The sequence below is a fragment of the Paramisgurnus dabryanus genome, chromosome 3 (assembly GCF_030506205.2).
Source record: "Paramisgurnus dabryanus chromosome 3, PD_genome_1.1, whole genome shotgun sequence".
In the NCBI taxonomy this organism is placed as follows: domain Eukaryota; kingdom Metazoa; phylum Chordata; class Actinopteri; order Cypriniformes; family Cobitidae; genus Paramisgurnus; species Paramisgurnus dabryanus.
The window spans coordinates 18,634,151-18,652,797 of record NC_133339.1 but is presented as its reverse complement, the minus strand read 5'-3'; the positions used below and the strand labels follow the sequence as shown (position 1 = coordinate 18,652,797).

Here is an 18,647-nt window from a genome sequence, read left to right as displayed (position 1 = left end):
ATCACTTAACACACGATGCACCTGTCTGCACCAAATAGTCGGTGCAGATGTTAGTGGTTATTATATTGCTGCAATGTGAATTCTGTGGAAGAGATGTCACATTCGTGAAAAGTCTGGCAATTTTTTCTTGTTTGTGAATCCATGACTTGGACTTGGACAAGACCACCGCCACTGATGCTCAACCCATAAAAAGCTCCTCACAGCATCACAATGAATGCACTACGCTGCGGGAATGGCATAATTTTGGATACATTTCTCTGCAGTTTCTTTTTGAAACTATGGGTGGGTTGCACGAACAAGGATTAAATTAAGCAGAGTTTAGAGCAAGGGTTTGTTGATCTCAGTTTAATTTTAATTCAAGTTGTGTTGCACACTTAAATTTAAACACAGATTAACAAATCTTAGATCAAACCTTTAACCTGTATTAAACCCTTCATCTGCTATTTATTTTGTCCGCCATGATAGATTTGCCGGTGTAATTAAACAGCAACAATGTTGACGTTGTCATTCAAAAAGGACATAACAGTTTATGCAGGCAAAGTTAATGTAATTTTTGTACTATAAATCTGACATGCATCGGTAATCTAAGTGGGTTGATTCAAATAAAAATAATTGACAATCTATTAAAACAAATCTATTGTATTGATTAACGGAGCTTTGTGGCAGGAAATATTGCAACACTCAGATATGGTGATATAATGAACAAGTTGTGTCGATGCATTTGTCATGAAGCGATGCCATGTGTCTTATGTATTCACTGCCCTTCAGTTTCTGACAGGAGCGTGTGACAGAGGAGAAGTGCATATGAGCATCAGTAGCTGTCACCGGTACTGTTAATAAAGCAAAAAGCCCCAAGAAGCAGTGGGTTACCAGTGCATTTTATAACAGCTAAGGGGCATTTTAGGCACGATGTGAAGTGGAGTGCCTAAAACCCCCTTAGCTGTTATAAAATGCACTGTAACCACACTGCTTCGCGGGGGTTATTGCTTTTATAAAACGGTTACTTCATATGCATAGCGTTAGCGGGATTTTATAAAATAAAATACAAATAAGCTGTAATTATATTAGTACAAATATTACTCTTCCGCCAAACAAAGTAGTTCCCCAGAATCAAGTGTGACTGAAACAGAGCGCAGTTACCAACCAACACAGACGCAGCAAAGACACAATGAAAATATGATTTAAGACTGTGGTGTTTATTTTATAAATCACCATTCATCTAATTTATACATTAACATTTATATCCTGCAACTGTTGAAGTGATGATCAAATATGCTTGGAAGCATGCTTAACTCTTTCCCCATCATCGTTTTTTTTAAAGTTGCCGCAGTTTTAGTTTAATGCCTTGCAGAAAAATTATCTTCTTTAAATAAACATAAAATATCAAATGAAAGAACAGACCATCCGCTTTCAAACAAACAAACAAAAAAAAAACTTTCTACCTTCATTTGTTCTCTTATCACCTTTTTTTTAGCTAAAAGCGGAGATAATTCCATTTATGTGAATAACTTTTGTAAGAGATCAGATTCAGAGCCTGACCAAAAAAAGCTGTTTTTAGTGTTGAGTGAATGCGTCAGTGTTTAAGTTGGGTAAGATCGCCACCCAGTGGATAGCGGAAATATGATTTTGAGGTATAAACTCCTCAGGGAGTGTTTTCTCTTTATTGATTAGATGACTCAACAATATTTATTGACATGTATCTGGATATCGCCAAAATTGTGCAATTGTACACAAATTAAAAATGATCAAAGACTGTGGTGTTTATTTTCATAAGTCAGTACGCAGCAACAGTGGCACAGTGATACTTCTGTAATGCGGTCTGAACCGTGGATTTACCGGGGTATTTTATCACGGCTTATTACACGGCTCTCTGGAATGCTTGATTCTGATTGGTCAGTTGAGACATTTGCAGGTTCGTTCTTTTCAAATAATAACCGCTCCAAAGTAATAACGCATAGCCGGTACTACTTGTACGAGTAAAATCGCTCCGCGCCAATAAAGATCAATAAAGATTACTGTTTGGCGCCATCTTGTGACAAACACTGGACAACCACGACAAGACACAGACAGCTTACTGAGACTGAACTTGACAAAATAGAGCATGACAGCTACGAAGCCAACACACAAAAAAATACAGAATGGGCATTCAAACTTCTCAAAGACTGGCTAAAAGAGAAAAAATGGAGACAGACAAGTATGAAGCAGAGGATCTTAATAAGGTATTACGATCATTTTATGCATCTGTGCAAAGTTTCGCGGAAGGATAAAAATGTTAATTTAAAACAAATATGCCAATAAAATGTTTCAAATTCATATTCATGTCCGGTGACAAGTAGCCGTGTAATAAGCGGGATAATGTACAGGCAGCCGGTAGTTATCGGGAAATAAGCCCCTTCAGTGTGATACAAGACCCTCCGCTTCGCGTCGGGTCCTGATCACACTGTCGGGGCTTATTTCCCGATAACTACCGGCTGCCTCTACATTATCCCTTACTTAGAACGCGTTTCAACCAATCAGAATGAAGAACCAGAACTGCCCATTTTATATTAGTGCCACCAAACTCACTTTGTTGAGGCGTTATAATAAAAAGTATCTTCGAATAGCGCCACCACGCTTGCGGTGTTCGTTTCTGATGATTTAACCTCACTTTTTAATTTGTAAAAAATTATTTCAACCTCCTCATATGCAAGTTTAAAGTTAATCCCTAACTGAGATTTAAAACAGAGTTTAAAGGGACATTCCACTTTTGTAACAATAGATTTTTGTTATGCTGTTGGTTGGTGAGGTATTTGTCCCTCCCCTATTCCACTGTGATTGGACGCTAAGTGAAGTAACATTGACGAGTGCAGTTGTATATTTTTCAACCGTAAGCCACCACTGAGAGCTCAGCTTTTTTGAAAACAACATATTATTTTAAACAGTGAGCTCCCATTGCAAACAACTGTTGCAAAAAATATGATGGTCTCAGAAAAACACTCTGGTGTAAACACGGCCTAAGGCTGTTGAACGCTATGCATTTATGTGCTCACACGCACCTGTGTAGTGACCTCCGTGCATGCCTCCGTGATGGTTACAGACCGCATACAGATCATACAAAAAGCCAGATGATCGTCTGCTTGCTTCGCCCCCGTGAAAGGCCTGTTTGGAGCCAGATGGCAGTCGGGTGCTTGTACTCCTCTTGACCACATGCCGACCCATATCGAGACCCATGAGGGGGAAATTGACTTGAGTGGAGAGCTTGTTGCGGCGCTCTCCCACTTGTCGGAAGCGCTTGAGGTGAAGGATGAGGATGTCGGGTAGCGTCCACAGACCCATCTGCACCATGCCCTGCTGTAGCTGCTTACAATGAGGGCACTTCCAGGCATCGTCAGGGGCCAACTGATAAAAATAAGAGATTATTAGAGGTTAACTTGACCTAGACATGATAACATTGATCATGACACTATATCGACCTCATGTAGTAATGTATAAACAATTTATTCTCATTCTTTAGCAAATAGATGCCTCTTGATTCATTTTCAGTGCACAACAGTGTTTATGGGCACTATGTGAAATAACAAAAGACTATGAACAAAAGGTTTTTTACTTGTTCTTCTTTGGTGTACAGCTCGAAACACTCGTCCAGCGTGCAGCTGTGTTGCTGAACGTGATGTTGCTGTTGAGCCCGAACGCTTTCAGAGTCCTTCACCACCTCCTCATGGATATTGCCAAACAGACTACACACAAACAAACACACAGACGGACACATGGCACACACAAACAAAGTGAGCTTCAGAATACGTTGCAGATGGAGTACTTTGCTCATGTTTGTATAGAAAGTGAAATATGTTACCAGTCTTTGATTCTGTGTTCCCACTCCACTACAAGCTTGACATGTGGGGCTCCACCTGAGGCACAAAGCTTCAAAGCTCTGAGGAGATAACACAAAGCCACAGCATTTACTCACATATACACATATGAGGATATCATGCTTGACCAAAGTCCCTTTAGGGAAGTCTGGCCACTAATCGGCCATGTTTGCAATGCCGCAGGGCAGTAATTCAGTCATGTACGGCCAAAGTCTTTATCTAATTGAATGGGGAAAGAAGATATCTGCAAAATCACATTTCTTTCACATTTCATCAAAAATCGAAATTTTTCTGCAACATTGACCTTGGTATTGCAGTCTTAATTCAAAATATTTGTTTTATTTTCTGCCTCCGTCTCGGCTTGCCAGATGCATGCAGGAACACATCTGACAATGGAAAGCATACGTTTATCTGCTACATTTTATGTTTGCAATGTTTTTGTTAATTGCAAATTACAAACCCGCTCGTGTGGATATTTATTCTTCAATGTGCAATGGTCCATTGCTGTCTCATTATAGGCAAATGTGATAACTGGCAACCAAGCTTTCGAAATAGACTATTGGCTAAATTGGCAGTGACAGGATCACACAGACCAAAACAAAAACAGACATTCTCACCAGTAAGAACCATTTCAAAAATGAGAAAAACTGGCTAATCAGTCATTTTTGATTGATGATTGGTTTGGTTTAACTGAAAGGCGAGACTTCTGTTGTTAGGGTGGCCATATTGAGTGTTGCATTGTCCCCTATTCAAAGTCACATCAGTGCTCAATCTTGCTATAATTATTATTTTATATCATATATAGGCTTTGACCCAAAAATATATGGTACTGCAGTTCATTTCCTTAACTAAAATGTCAACAAATGTCAGTTTATTAAGAACATGAAGAAAGCAAAACTGTAATATATGTGTTCGGTGCGTTATGTGTGTGGCTTGTCATGTCAAAATATGTGATATGTGTTTGGTGTGCTGTGTGTGTGGCTCGTCATGTCAAAATATCTGTTCGGTGTGCCGTATGTGGCTTGTCATGTCAAAATATGTGTTCAGTGCTTTGTGTGTGCGGCTCGTTATGTCAAAATATGTGATATGTGTTTGGTGTGCTGTGAGTGTGTGGCTCGTCATGTCAACATATCTGTTCGGTGTGCCGTATGTGGCTTGTCATGTCAAAATATGTGTTCAGTGCTTTGTGTGTGCGGCTCGTCATGTCAAAATATGTGATATGTGTTTGGTGTGCTGTGAGTGTGGCTCGTCATGTCAACATATCTGTTCGGTGTGCCGTATGTGGCTTGTCATGTCAAAATATGTGTTCAGTGCTTTGTGTGTGCGGCTCGTCATGTCAAAATATGTGTTCGGGGCGTTGTGTGTGTCTCGTCATGTCAAAATATGTGTTTTGGGCGTCCTGTGTGTCTCGTCATGTCAAAATATGTATTCGGTGTGCCGTTTGTGTGGCTCGGCATGTAAAAATATCTGTTTGTGGCACTGCGTGTGTGTGCGACTGGTGTGCCGTTTGTGTGGCTTGTCATGACAAAATATATGTTCGGTGCGTCATGTGTGCGACGCGTCATGTGAAAATATGTGTTTGTTGCGTCGTGTGTACGACTCGTCATGTCAAAATATGTGTTCGGTGCGTCATGTGTGCGGCTCATCTTGTCAAAATGTGTTCGGTGCGTCATGTGTGCGGCTCGTTATGTCAAAATATGTGTTTGATGCGTCATGTGTGTGGCTCGTCATGTCAAAATATGTGTTTGGTGCGCCGTGTGTGCGGCTCATTATGTCAAAATATGTGTTTGGTGCTCGTGTGTATGTGTGGCTCGTCATGTCAAAATATGTGTTCGGTGTGTTGTGTGTGTGGATCATCATGTCAAAATATGTGTTTGGTGCACCGTGTGTGCGGCTCGTCAAGTCAAAATATGTGTTTGGTGCGCCGTGTGTGCGGCTCGTCATATCAAAATATGTGTTTTGGGCGTCCTGTGTGTCTCGTCATGTCAAAATATGTATTCGGTGTGCCGTTTGTGTGGCTCGTCATGTAAAAATATCTGTTTGTGGCACTGCGTGTGTGCGGCTGGTGTGCCGTTTGTGTGGCTTGTCATGACAAAATATTTGTTCGATGTGCCGTTTGTGTGGCTTGTCATGTCAAAATATGTGTTCGGTGCGTCATGTGTGCGACGCGTCATGTGAAAATATGTGTTTGTTGCGTCGTGTGTACGACTTGTCATGTCAAAATATGTGTTCGGTGCGTCATGTGTGCGGCTCATCTTGTCAAAATGTGTTCGGTGTGTCATGTGTGCGGCTCATTATGTCAAAATATGTGTTTGATGCGTCATGTGTGTGGCTCGTCATGTCAAAATATGTGTTTGGTGCGCCGTGTGTGCGGCTCATTATGTCAAAATATGTGTTCGGTGCTCGTGTGTATGTGTGGCTCGTCATGTCAAAATATGTGTTCGGTGTGTTGTGTGTGTGGATCATCATGTCAAAATATGTGTTCGGTGCACCATGTGTGCGGCTCGTCATATCAAAATATGTGTTTTGGGCGTCCTGTGTGTCTCGTCATGTCAAAATATGTGTTTTGGGCGTCCTGTGTGTCTCGTCATGGCAAAATATGTATTCGGTGTGCCATTTGTGTGGCTCGTCATGTAAAAATATCTGTTTGTGGCACTGCGTGTGTGCAGCTGGTGTGCCGTTTGTGTGGCTTGTCATGACAAAATATTTGTTCGGTGTGCCGTTTGTGTGGCTTGTCATGTCAAAATATGTGTTCGGTGCGTCATGTGTGCGACGCGTCATGTGAAAATATGTGTTTGTTGCGTCGTGTGTACGACTCGTCATGTCAAAATATGTGTTCGGTGCGTCATTTGTGCGACTCATCTTGTCAAAATGTGTTCGGTGCGTCATGTGTGCGGCTCGATATGTCAAAATATGTGTTAGATGCGTCATGTGTGCAGCTCGTAAAGTCAAAATATGTGTTCAGTGTGTCGTGTGTGCAGCTCGTTATGTCAAAATATGTGTTTGATGCGTCATGTGTGTGGCTCGTTATGTCAAAATGTGTGTTAGATGCGTCATGTGTGCAGCTCGTAAAGTCAAAATATGTGTTAGATGCGTCGTGTGCAGCTCGTAAAGTCAAAATATGTGTTAGATGCCTCATGTGTGCAGCTCGTAAAGTCAAAATATGTGTTTGATGCGTCATGTTGGCGGCGCGTCACGTCAAAATATGTGTTTGATGCGTCATGTGTGCGGCGTTTCATGTCAAAACATGTGTTCAGTGCCTCGTGTGTGATGCGTCATGTCAAAATATATGTTTGGTGGCTTGTTATAAACCCCTTCGAAACGTCTGCAGCAGGCTCACATTTTGACATGTAGCTTGATGCACATAGGTTAACATGACACGCTGAACACATATTTTGACATGACAAGCCACAAACATGATGTACTAAATACTTGTTCTGATGAGCTTCACATCATGCGCCCTCGAAAAAGAAGTCACTGGCCACTTAATCTGATGTTTAATGCATCTATGTTGTATACATTTTGTAAATTTTATTTAGGTTTGATCTAAGCCATGAATCTCAGGAGAATCTTAAACTATCAGTAAGATGTTGCTGTAGTTAATAGTTTTGAAAAACTGTGCCATTAAAGGAATCATTTTCCTGCAGCTAACATAATTAATAACACCACTTTAAAAAGCTTTCAATTTTTCAATACATGGGGTTTTAATAACATTAATTAAGAGACAACGAAGAACATTTGTTCTTTTGAAAGTTTATCGCACAGCAGGACCACTGAAATAAACTCAAGAGAACTCAGATAGCTTGAAAGTAAAACAAACCCTACAAAAATGTAACAGTAACAGCATTCAAACATTTTTATACAATTACTGTATACCATTTAACCATCTTTAGACCATTTTTCTTCATATAATTTATAATGTTACACAGTGTATATATATATCCCTAACATATTGATGAATACTACCTTTGCACTTGTCGTCTCTGTCCCGAATATAAGACGACCTTTTGTTTTACGAAAATGAAAGTTATGTTGTCTTATATTCGAGCTCTAGACGGTTACATCAATCATTCTGTACACCCGCAAAAATGCGGTAGGTGGGGCCAAAAACACCTTCACCTGGACTGAGACCTGATAAACTACACTGTAAAAAATTGCTGTAAAAAAACGGGGAATTTTGGACAGTAATTTACCGTTTCTCATAAATGTAGTTGAATACTGTAAATAAACATTAATATGACAAACAAAATAATAACAGCAAGCTCCTGTTCAGTCTTACGGGATAATACAGTATTTTTTGGTTTGGTCAGGCATGTCAGACATGTGACGAGCTCATCTGCAACCATGAGTAAAACTGATTTAACTACACTGTTTTTCTGCATTTTATTATACGAGAAGGAAGCAGAATTAAAGACTATCTATCCATTTTCACTCCGATTGTGACCCTACCAGCACTGAGACGGACGACGAATTCACTTGTTTTTTACTCCTCGCCTGTATATCAAGGTAAGCACAAACTGAACAGAGTCTGTGTTTCTAAGTAAAATAATTGACAAAATGTTATATATATTTGCTTATTTTTGAAATATTTCTAAAAACGATTTATTTGATTTTGACATATTTAGGGCAGATTGTTAAACGAATTGGCAACTAGCTATATAGGTTAAATACAAATAAAGATGCTAATGTTAATTTGCAATCTAATCAAATGTCTGACTGATGTGCGATTATCTATTGATATTTTTTTTAAATCTACATGAGGGATTGGGCTCTGTTTCACCATTTGTTTGTATCTTTTTTCAATGTGTGCACTTTTAATCTTTGTACAGTGCCTCGTGAATGTGTTAGCATTTAGCCTAGCCCCATTCATTCCTATGGCTCCAAACAGGGATGAATTTAGAAGCCACCAAACACTTGCATGTTTTCCCTATTTAAAGTGAGTAACATGAGTAGTTACACAAGTAAGTTTGGCACAAAATAATACTTTTGTTTGGAGCCATTGGAATGAATGGGGCTAGGCTAAACGCTACATTCACGAGGCACTGTACAAAGATGAAGTGCATGCATTGAAAAAAGATAGGGCTGTATTAATTCGTCTAAGTTGAGGTAAGAACATAGTAAAATATTGAAAATGGCTAGTCCAAGGCTGATACTGCTGGGAAAGTGTGGAGTATAGAACAATACAACAGTAGGCCTATAGAAAAGTCTTTCAGTCTGTCTAAAAAATCTCTTTCTGTAATTAATATCATTAGCTTTTCTAAGTAATGGATTTGCAGCTGTATAATATCTGATAGTTTTTTGGGACATTAACTATAATTGTTGTCTGCATCAGTTGCTGGTGATGAAGTAACATTTGGAGGTTGGATGATCAGCAGTGAAAACATCATCATCTGTGAAGGCAAGATGAAGCTGCGAGGACACTGGAGTTTGTTCAAAGGTAAATCCTCTACTAGCTGTTCAAGAATGTCACATTGCGTTAAATTAGTGTCTCTTTCTTTTTTGTAAATTGACTTTGATTGCATTAGGTCTTTTAAATAGTGAGTTGAAGTTTAAGATATAGACATGGGTTTAGGCCAAATTTGATATCATGCTACATGTTTTTGAATAAAGTATTTCTCTCTCATTAATGCCAGAATGGCAACAACCTAGAATATTTATACTGTGAATGCAGTTGGTTTTATCTGTCTTCATTGCAATTAATCTTTACTTTTCTCATTGTACTTTGTAGATGCTTAATTGGTGTGAACCCTAAGAGGTGAACAAAAGCCAGGCAGGTGAAGGTGTCCGAGAAGACAGGAAAGCTTGTCCAGAAAAACGCAGCAACTGTTAATCCCCATGTGACCACCCTCATCAAAAACTTCATGGACTTTGAGTGGGGCTTTCACATTGTATTCTGCAGTGTTGTGATATTTATGTGACATCAGCATTATGTTTTATTCAGCCCAGTCTCATTAGTGAGGCAGAAACTGACATTTAAGAATGCACTGAATTTTGTTATATTTAATAAAAACAGTGTTTTATCATCATCCTTTGTTTGAGAATTTTTTTGCAAGCAATTTTAAGTGTTTATTTTAAAATTACATTTTAACAATGCTAGAAAATCACATTCTACAGTATAAATAACAGCAGGAACCCTAAAATAACAGTATAATGCATCCAAACATCTGACAGTATTATACTGTGCAGCTCCCTTTTTTTACAGTACTGTCTCGTAATATTTGTACAGTAAAAAACTGTTGTTGTAAATTACAGTAGGTAATCTGTAAAATTACAACTATATGCTGGCAAATCTAGCTGCCAGTATATTACTGTAATTTAACAGTGAAATTTTTTACAGTGTACAGTCGTTTAAAGTAAGGCAGACCTCTAGGAAATATTACTAGTCTATTTAGGGCCAGAATTACTAACCGCTTGCACATACGCCACTTTTGCTAAAGAAAAGCAATGACTAGTTGTTTATGACTGAACTTATTGCTTATAGATTTGTAGGAGTCTCGCTTTAAGGCGCTACATTTATGGAAGGAGAGTATTTAAATGAATCACGCAAAGTGATTTACTAAGGTTTGTGCTCATCAGATTACTGATATTAACGCCATTATTTAAGAAAAGCATGTCTTAAACCCTATGCTATTAGCACTGCGGTTGGTAGATTGCATTGGTCAGTATGGAAACGAGATTTTAAACCTGTGCCTTCTCAGTAAATCCCCTTCAGAAATGTCCACTCCCATCAGCACTTTCTGAAATTGTGCTACGCTCACACTAATTTGCTCGATTTAGTAAATCTGGCCCTTAAACTTTAAAGTTAAAGGTGATTTATAGTGGGTCCAGACATGAAAAATATTATTTGCTTTGCGTAACAGCAAGCCTGTGACTAACAGACATTACGGAAGAAATGAAAGAATTGGGAATAAATTTTTACAGCAGTGAGTAAATGCAGACTTTATGTTGATTATGCTATTAGTGTCACATAATATCAATGGTGTCTAAGACTGTGCACTGTTGATGAATTATTAACGACTCTCGTGTTAAACCGGGTAAGCCAAATGAAATGATCCAATTACAAGGGTTGATAAGCAGTGACTTGATTTCCCCATGTGTGCTTTAAAAAAATGACATTGTACGTCCTGTAAAATATTTATTAGGTTGTTAGACATTGGAGTCAGCAGAAATACCTTAGCTACAATTTGAAAATTGTAATGCAGATAAATGACACATAGGGGTGGTTAAGAGCTGTCCAGACTGAAAACAACTTGCACTGACATATTGTAAAATACATCAGTGCCCTTTGTTTTTGCCTCAAAATGTGATGTTTTTTTGAACTAGTTATATTTCCTTATTAAACTAAGATCTAGTCCTGGCTTAAGATAATCCCTGTATGGGAAACCACCCCCATATGTTACATAACTTCTGCTATCTATACTGTTACATATCTACGCTGTATTGCAGCTGAAGCTTATATGAAATATGCTTTAATTAATCTTTGCTTTATATGGAACATAAAGCGTAATATAATAATATTGGGGTTACTTTATATTGTTTTCTGAACCCTAGGCAAATAGTTTTTAAATCTTTCTCTCAGCCGAATTGCATCTATTGAATCCTCTGGGGAAAATTAAGTTATGGTATTTTTTTATTCATATCTGTTTGCAAACACACACACACACACACACACACACACACACACACACACACACACACACACACACACACACACACACACACACACACACACACACACACACACACGCACACACACACACACACACACACACACGCACGCACACACAAACTATTACCTGTCCACTGCAGGGTGGAAAAGTGGCCGTCCATCTTGAGGATTAAGGTAATAAGAAGCAGATCCCCCAACAACGCGGATCTTGAACAGCATCCTGAAATTCTGATAACAAAAGGATTTGGAGAATGAAAATGTCAAAAAGAAAATAGCATATTAAAGAATACCTTATAGGCCATTGTCTCAAATTAATAATACATTATTGAATAACTTATAAAATACAATTTTGATTATGGGAAACATCAAGACGGTAAGTCAAACATAGATAATATAAATGAGAAATTGTTTTTTTACCAAGATCAAAACAGAGTTTAATTAAATACTAAAAAAATTGCATACCTATTTATTTATAAGGTATTTATTTGTAACTAAATTAATAGCATGCTGCATCATCTATACATATAATATTTGTTTGACATTGGTTTAAATGTCTCGGTATGTGTTTATATGTTCAATCATGTCCATTGATGTGTTGTAATGATCTGCATACACTTCCCATTGATGTTGATAAATGTCAACTGTGCTGTGAGCTGACAGGTACTTTATAAAACACCCACCAGGGGGCGGCTATTAACTACTGAAAACCAAAAGAAACTTAAAGGGATAGTTCACCCAAAAATGAAAATTCTGTCATCATTAACTCACCCTAATGTTGTTACAAACCTGAATAAATGTCTTTGTTCTGATGAACACGAAGGAATATATTTTAAAGAATGTTTGTAACCAAATCGATCAGAGGCCCCATTGATATCCATAGTAAGAAAATAGTATACTATGGAAGTCAATGGGGCTTCTGATTGGTTTGGTTCCAAACATTACTCAAAATATCTTCCTTTGTGTTTTCTCCAAAACAAAGACATTTATTCAGGTTTGTAACAACATCATGAGTAAATGATGACAGAACTTTAATTTTTGGGATCTCTTTAATAAAAGTGTGCATGTTCCAGCAAAAGTGAATGATTGTGAGAGATTTGATTTTGTCATTAGGTCCCAACAAACATTTGTGTATCATCATTTTTAAATGTGAGTGTCTTTAAGTTTTTGTATATGCACTTTGTGTTCCCAACTCAAAGATTTTTGTAGGCTTGCCGGAGGATCTGCATATAGTATCAAGTGACCAGATGCTGACAGCAGCAACCAGATAATCACTTTAAAAGATCAGATTGCAGAGTCTCTCTTGAAAATGGTTAAAAACAGAGAATTCTGAGAATCAGAGATGAGACTCTTCTGTATAGAATCACATCCATATGATTACAGGCAATGTTTTTAGGTCACAGATAACTTTAGTCTTATAAATATATCTATTTAACTTTTGATTGGCTGTTTACTGTATTGCGTTTGTTCTTGCACCTTGTATAAAGCCCATTAAGTTAATACTGAACTAATCTGATTATCTGATCTAATGAATGCAGGAACATCTCTGTATAAACAATAAAAAAAACCATCTGTTCATCTGACGCACTTATATTTTGATGCATGTTTTTAAAGATATATAAAAAAAGACTTGTGTAGGTGTTATGATGATGATGATGATGATGATGATGATGTATTACCTGTGCTTGTGATCCATTGATCATGAGATAATAAAGTTTACTGAGGATGCCCTGCTGTAGCTGCTCCCAGGACACAGACCTGTCCTCTCTCATCAGAAATGGTGGACCAAATCTGCAGGCGCACAGATATGATGGTATTGTGGGTCATAATAATAAATCAAAACCAGACTGAATTACTAAGTTGTACAGTATGCATAAACAAATGGCATAATTTAGAAAATGTGTTCAAATTACATCATATCAATATGTAAAATACATGTTCATAACGTATATTGTTAAATATACAAAATTGCTTGTATATTGCACACCTTTTAACTCCTAAATACAGCAAAACCCTCTGAAGCCAGGAGTATAGTCAGCTTTCTTACTGTGCGTTCACACCAGCCGCGGTAGAGGCGGCAAAAACACGCTATTCGCGCGTAGTTGGACGCTTGAACATTTTGAGTTTACTTGCTTCGTTCGCGCGTGAAACCCGCACGTGAAATTCTAGTCATTCAAGACATTCACACGGAAATTCGCATCATGTCAGGGGCTTTACACACCTTGTATATTGCACACCTTTTAACTCCTAAATACAGCAAAACCCTCTGAAGCCAAGAGTATAGTCAGTTTTCTTACTGTGCATTCACACCAGCCACGGTAGAAGCGACAAAAACGTGCTATTCGCGCGTAGTTGGACGCTTGAACATTTTGAGTTTACTTGCTTAATTCGCGCGTGAAACCCACGCGTGAAATTCAAGACATTCACACGAAAATTCGCATCTTGGGAGGGGCTTCTGCGAGTCTGCTTGCTCACTGTAATCACGTGACTACTAGAGCAAACTCCTTATTGGTTACCGCGGTGCGAATATCTGCAAAAGTTCAAAGTTCGTTTCACGCAGCAACGCGTCATTCGCACTGCGCCATTCCCACATACCACGCCGCAGGAACCCTATTCGCGTCTTTGCATTGACTTAGCATGTAAATCACCCGCGCTTGCCACCTCTTCGCCCGCTCCCACGTTTGGTGTGAATGCCACATTACGTGTACGTAAACATACGTGAACGGTCGACTTGTTAATTATACAGTAAACGCGCACTCTTCTGATTATTACAAAATTGTGTCACGCGCACGGTACGCGGACCTTCGCATACGCGTAAAAAGTGTATCATACTTCAGACTTAAGTGCATCAGATAAATTTTCTTGTAAATGAGCATCAGTAATTTTTCTTTAATGGCAAAAAATGTATTAGTCAGTAATTGAAATGCCTTATTTTCACAAATTGTTATGTAACAAATTTGACTCTCTCTTGCTGCAAAAGCCTCTAAGGGGGAGTGCACGCCAAGGCGTTTACGCCGTATGTCTTTAATTGTTTCCAATGGAAGTGCCGCACTTTTCAAAATGCCAGCAGCTGGTGGGTTTTGTCCACGCTAAATGCCAGCACACGGAAAATGTTTCAAATTTGGATGAAACGTTGAGCACGTCAAAATGTCACTTCTCACTCAGCCGTCCAATCACAGTGGTGGATGGGCGGGACAAATATCACAACAACCAAACGGCGCATCTTTCAATGACTGATAAACAAAGCAGAAGTATTATAGCAACTAAAGCGCTCAGCTGAAAAAAGCTGGCAAGCAGTCGGCATCCGCCTGGTGTTTTCAGACGCGTTTCAGGGCTTTGGTGTACATGCCCCTTAAGTGCATGCAAGCTTTTCTTGGCAAAAACCTTCACTTATAAAAAAATCTACTCTTAGTCTACATTTCAACGTCCTCAACTACGCCTTTGAAACCCTACCCTTTTGAGCAAGAGGGTAGTGATCATATTTCCAGCTAAATTCTTTTTCCAGGACTCATAAGGTGTGTATAAAAGAGACAAAATATAGCTGAAGGAAAGCAGAATGTGATAATCGGATAATTGTGTAGCCAAAAACGGCAATGAAGTTCTTCCTGACAAGGCTGTGAAAGCTAACAGAGACTAGATTTAAGCAGATAAAGTAAGATAAGATAAGAGTGTCTGTCAGTTTTGTATATCATGCTGAATTACCTGTACAAACAAAAATATACATAGTACAGTTTGTTATTTCTAGACTTAAAAGTCGCAATAAATGTAAATATAGCAGGTTTCTGTAACATGGCCTCAGCACTGTATCTCTAGCCTTAATACCTTTCAACCAGAGGCCAAAATGAGCTATTTAGACCAAAAACACTTTTTGTACCAGGCTGTAAACATATTATTGTCTGCTTGGAGAAAAGACTGATGAAAACTTCACTCACAATCTACTCTATCTACCTCCTCTAAATGAGATACCCATATGTTTTAAGCGCTCTGTCTTTCTATCAGTTTCATTGAAGTGTGGAAGAGAACCACACATTTCAGCAGACAAGAGAACACATTTTTTATTTTTAAAAACATTTACTGTATGATGTACTGTGATGGTTAAGATGAATGTCAAAAAATCCAATGTCAAGGCCTTTAGACTGAAAGTTGAACTAAAAGTTCATTTTAAAGGTGCACTGTGTAACTTTTAGAAGGATCTCTTGACAAATATACGATATAATATACATAACTATATTATCGGTGGTGTATAAAGACTGTATTGTTTTTATTGCCTTCAAATGAGCTGTTTTCATCTACATACATCGCAGGAAGTCACGGCCATGTTTGTACAGTAGCCCTAAACGGACAAACTGTTCAACAGAGCGCATTTCATCCCTACGCTTTCTCAGACGACGACGACATGTTTGTTCTACCATAGCTTAGGTGTTTCGAAATTGAGGTTGGTTGCAATTCACACTCTTACCACCAGATGCCGCCAAAAATACATCTTACACAAACCTTTTAAAAATTACTTGCAAGCTTCTGGTTGGCACCCCTGACCTCCACTTCCCCTTAATCAAATCTCAGATATACCTCACTGCCTGCTGTCCTGCTCCGGCTGTGTTGCACACCAGCAGCAAGATCTTCACCATCCCATCTGTCTGGTTCAAAAACTCTGAGGACAACGCTCCAGACGCAGCCAGTCTCTGACTTTCCGTCGCGGAGGAGTTGAACGGGGATGACGGAAGACTGTGGTGATACCCTGTAATGAAAACAGACACAAGGACAGGTGGAAGTCACCTTCGGATACTGATCTGTGGTCAGAATTATCATCTGTAGCAGACAGAGAGAGAGCACAGCAGATGAACAGACTGTACACAGTAGGGTGGATTTGACACAATCCTTTATAAACACACACACTAACGCCCTAAATAGACATCAAGGTTTTACATGTTGTTTTCATAATAAATCATGGATGGGAAGCAAGCCTAAAAGATGCATGAAATTACAATAGTTCACCCAAATAAAAATGCTGCCTGGCATTATTACTCAACCTCATGTTGTTTCAAACCTGTATGTATGGATTTTTTCCAGAAAACACAAAAGATGCTGCTTTCTGTTTCCCTGCTATTTTCAATACGAATGAATAGGGACCATTGAGAGTATTTTATACTGTATAATATATAGAGGGGTGTAATTTCATTTGGCATCTGTGTTTGGAAATTCTTTAAAAATTAAATCTATCATTCCAACAAAAAGCTCATATGCTATTATAGTTTTTTTGTGAATAATGACCTAAATTGCAGTCTGTTTTTCACAGAAAAGAATGGTTCCAAAGGACTCGACTAAAATGGTTTATTGATGTGGTACTTTTAAAGATCTTTTTGCTTATTTTTCAGCATGACAGCATTACAAGCCATAAAGACACTGAAAATGTCCCAGTAGCGCCCCACACAAACAAAATAACAGGTTTAGAACGAGAACGAAAGGACAGAATTTGCATTTCTGGGTGACTTATTCCTATTAAAGTGTCCTAAGTGTCGTACTTAAAGTTGTTTGTCTGCATCTCCACAAAAAACTTTAGCGTTCACTTAAATGAATGCAACCATTCCGTGTACTTACAGTTTATAGCTAACCAGCATATTAGTCAGGCAGAAGTCAAGATAACATACTGACATGCAGTCACATGCATCATTCAAGTCAACATATCAACAACCAAGCTGTTCAATTACACATACTGTTAGGAAAAATATGACCCTGTCTGTGTCTGTCAATATGTCTGTGAAAACCCGGCTTAAGTCATTTTTTGTGATAAAATCATCCTACATAAAGTAAAGAAAATATAACCTTGATTAGGGGTGTGCCATATCATACCGTTCACGATAATACCGGTATAATTTATAAAAATTGATAAAAAATTTCATATCATGATATCAATGATATAGGGCATGATGACGTATGATGCATTTACATTGCCTAATGCTGCGTTTACACCAACCGCGTTTCAGGCGTCAAAATCGCGTCTACCGCGCCTAGTTTGCCGCTTGAACAGTTTGAATGCATTCGCGTGTGTAGAGCGAAGTAGACTCGTGGAAAAAGCAAGCATTTGACAGAGGAAAATCCGCTTCTTGTGGGAGGGGCAAGTACTAAGTGGTTATCTGTTTGCAGGATGGCTGAAGTTGCATTTATCGAGAGAGTTACCGGTTTGTATTAGTCACCTTACTATAGGGGGGGAAAAAAACGGTGCGGGTCGATAAATGTCACATGACTCAAAAGTGAAATGTTTATTTACAACTTACCAGGTTGCCCAATGTCCTCACTGACACTCTTCCAAGCGAGGTCCTTTTTATTCCTGTCTCTATAGAAATAAGAACTTGTGTCGTATAGCTCTGGGTGACTGCTCACGGACAATATCAAGCCTTCATGCTGAATGAGTGACTCTGGGCGGGGCTGCCGCCACAGCAGCAAGCAGGCTCCTGATTGGTTAACGCGGCGCGAAAATCCGCCAAATTCAAATTTTTCAACTCAGGCACCAGCCACAAATTCGCATCAAACGCAAAATGCACAAAAAGCACCATTCGCGCGGACCGCGCCGTTCGCCCTAACTAGACCCGCGAATGAGGTGGAAACGTGTCCGCGCCACACACTAAACACCTAATCCGTGCCGCGGGACCTCCATACGCGCTTCACCACGTCTTCACATTGACTTAACATTGAAATTACTTTGCCGCCTCTACCGCGTCTGGTGTAAACACAGCAAGCAACAACAGCTGAGAGCAAGACCAGCATCTCAGCAACGCAAGTACAACCAAGCTGTACGCAAGGAGGAGATACTAGCAACAGCGGGTGATGTGCGGCCAAAAATTTAACTAATGACTCAACCGAGCATCGCTGTCAATGAATTTACACTTCAAATTAGGTAGTCTGTCATCGATGACAGCTCATTTTGGATGGAAATTGCCCTTCCTTTTCCATATTTTTTATAACGTCATAAATATCATTACCGCAAAAATTCTTTAAATATCATGATATAATTTTGAGGCTGTATTGCCCACCCCTAACCTTGATATCTTTAACTCGTCAATTAAGAGAAAACGCTTCCCTGCCAATGACGAGTATTTCCGGCTTTCCGCAATACCGCTATTATCCACCAGGTG

The 18,647-nt window shown here is 39.0% G+C and overlaps 1 protein-coding gene and 1 long non-coding RNA gene across 2 annotated transcripts in view; one reads left to right on the top strand and one right to left on the bottom strand.

Annotated features, from left to right (window-relative positions):
- Positions 1 to 18,647, bottom strand: part of usp43b (ubiquitin specific peptidase 43b) — a 77,121-nt gene that overhangs the window by 16,559 nt on the left and 41,915 nt on the right. Inside the window, exons 7-12 of the mRNA XM_065252889.2 lie at positions 16,084 to 16,252; positions 13,194 to 13,305; positions 11,645 to 11,745; positions 3,833 to 3,910; positions 3,587 to 3,716; positions 3,036 to 3,378 (exon numbers count right to left, since the gene is read on the bottom strand). Coding sequence (XP_065108961.1) covers positions 3,036 to 3,378; positions 3,587 to 3,716; positions 3,833 to 3,910; positions 11,645 to 11,745; positions 13,194 to 13,305; positions 16,084 to 16,252 — 933 coding nt within the window. The remainder of the gene's footprint in view (positions 1 to 3,035; positions 3,379 to 3,586; positions 3,717 to 3,832; positions 3,911 to 11,644; positions 11,746 to 13,193; positions 13,306 to 16,083; positions 16,253 to 18,647) is intronic.
- LOC135734005 (uncharacterized) lies at positions 8,068 to 9,751 on the top strand. The gene is made up of 3 exons (XR_010527066.2): positions 8,068 to 8,354; positions 9,181 to 9,285; positions 9,577 to 9,751. It is a non-coding gene; the product is annotated as an uncharacterized lncRNA (long non-coding RNA).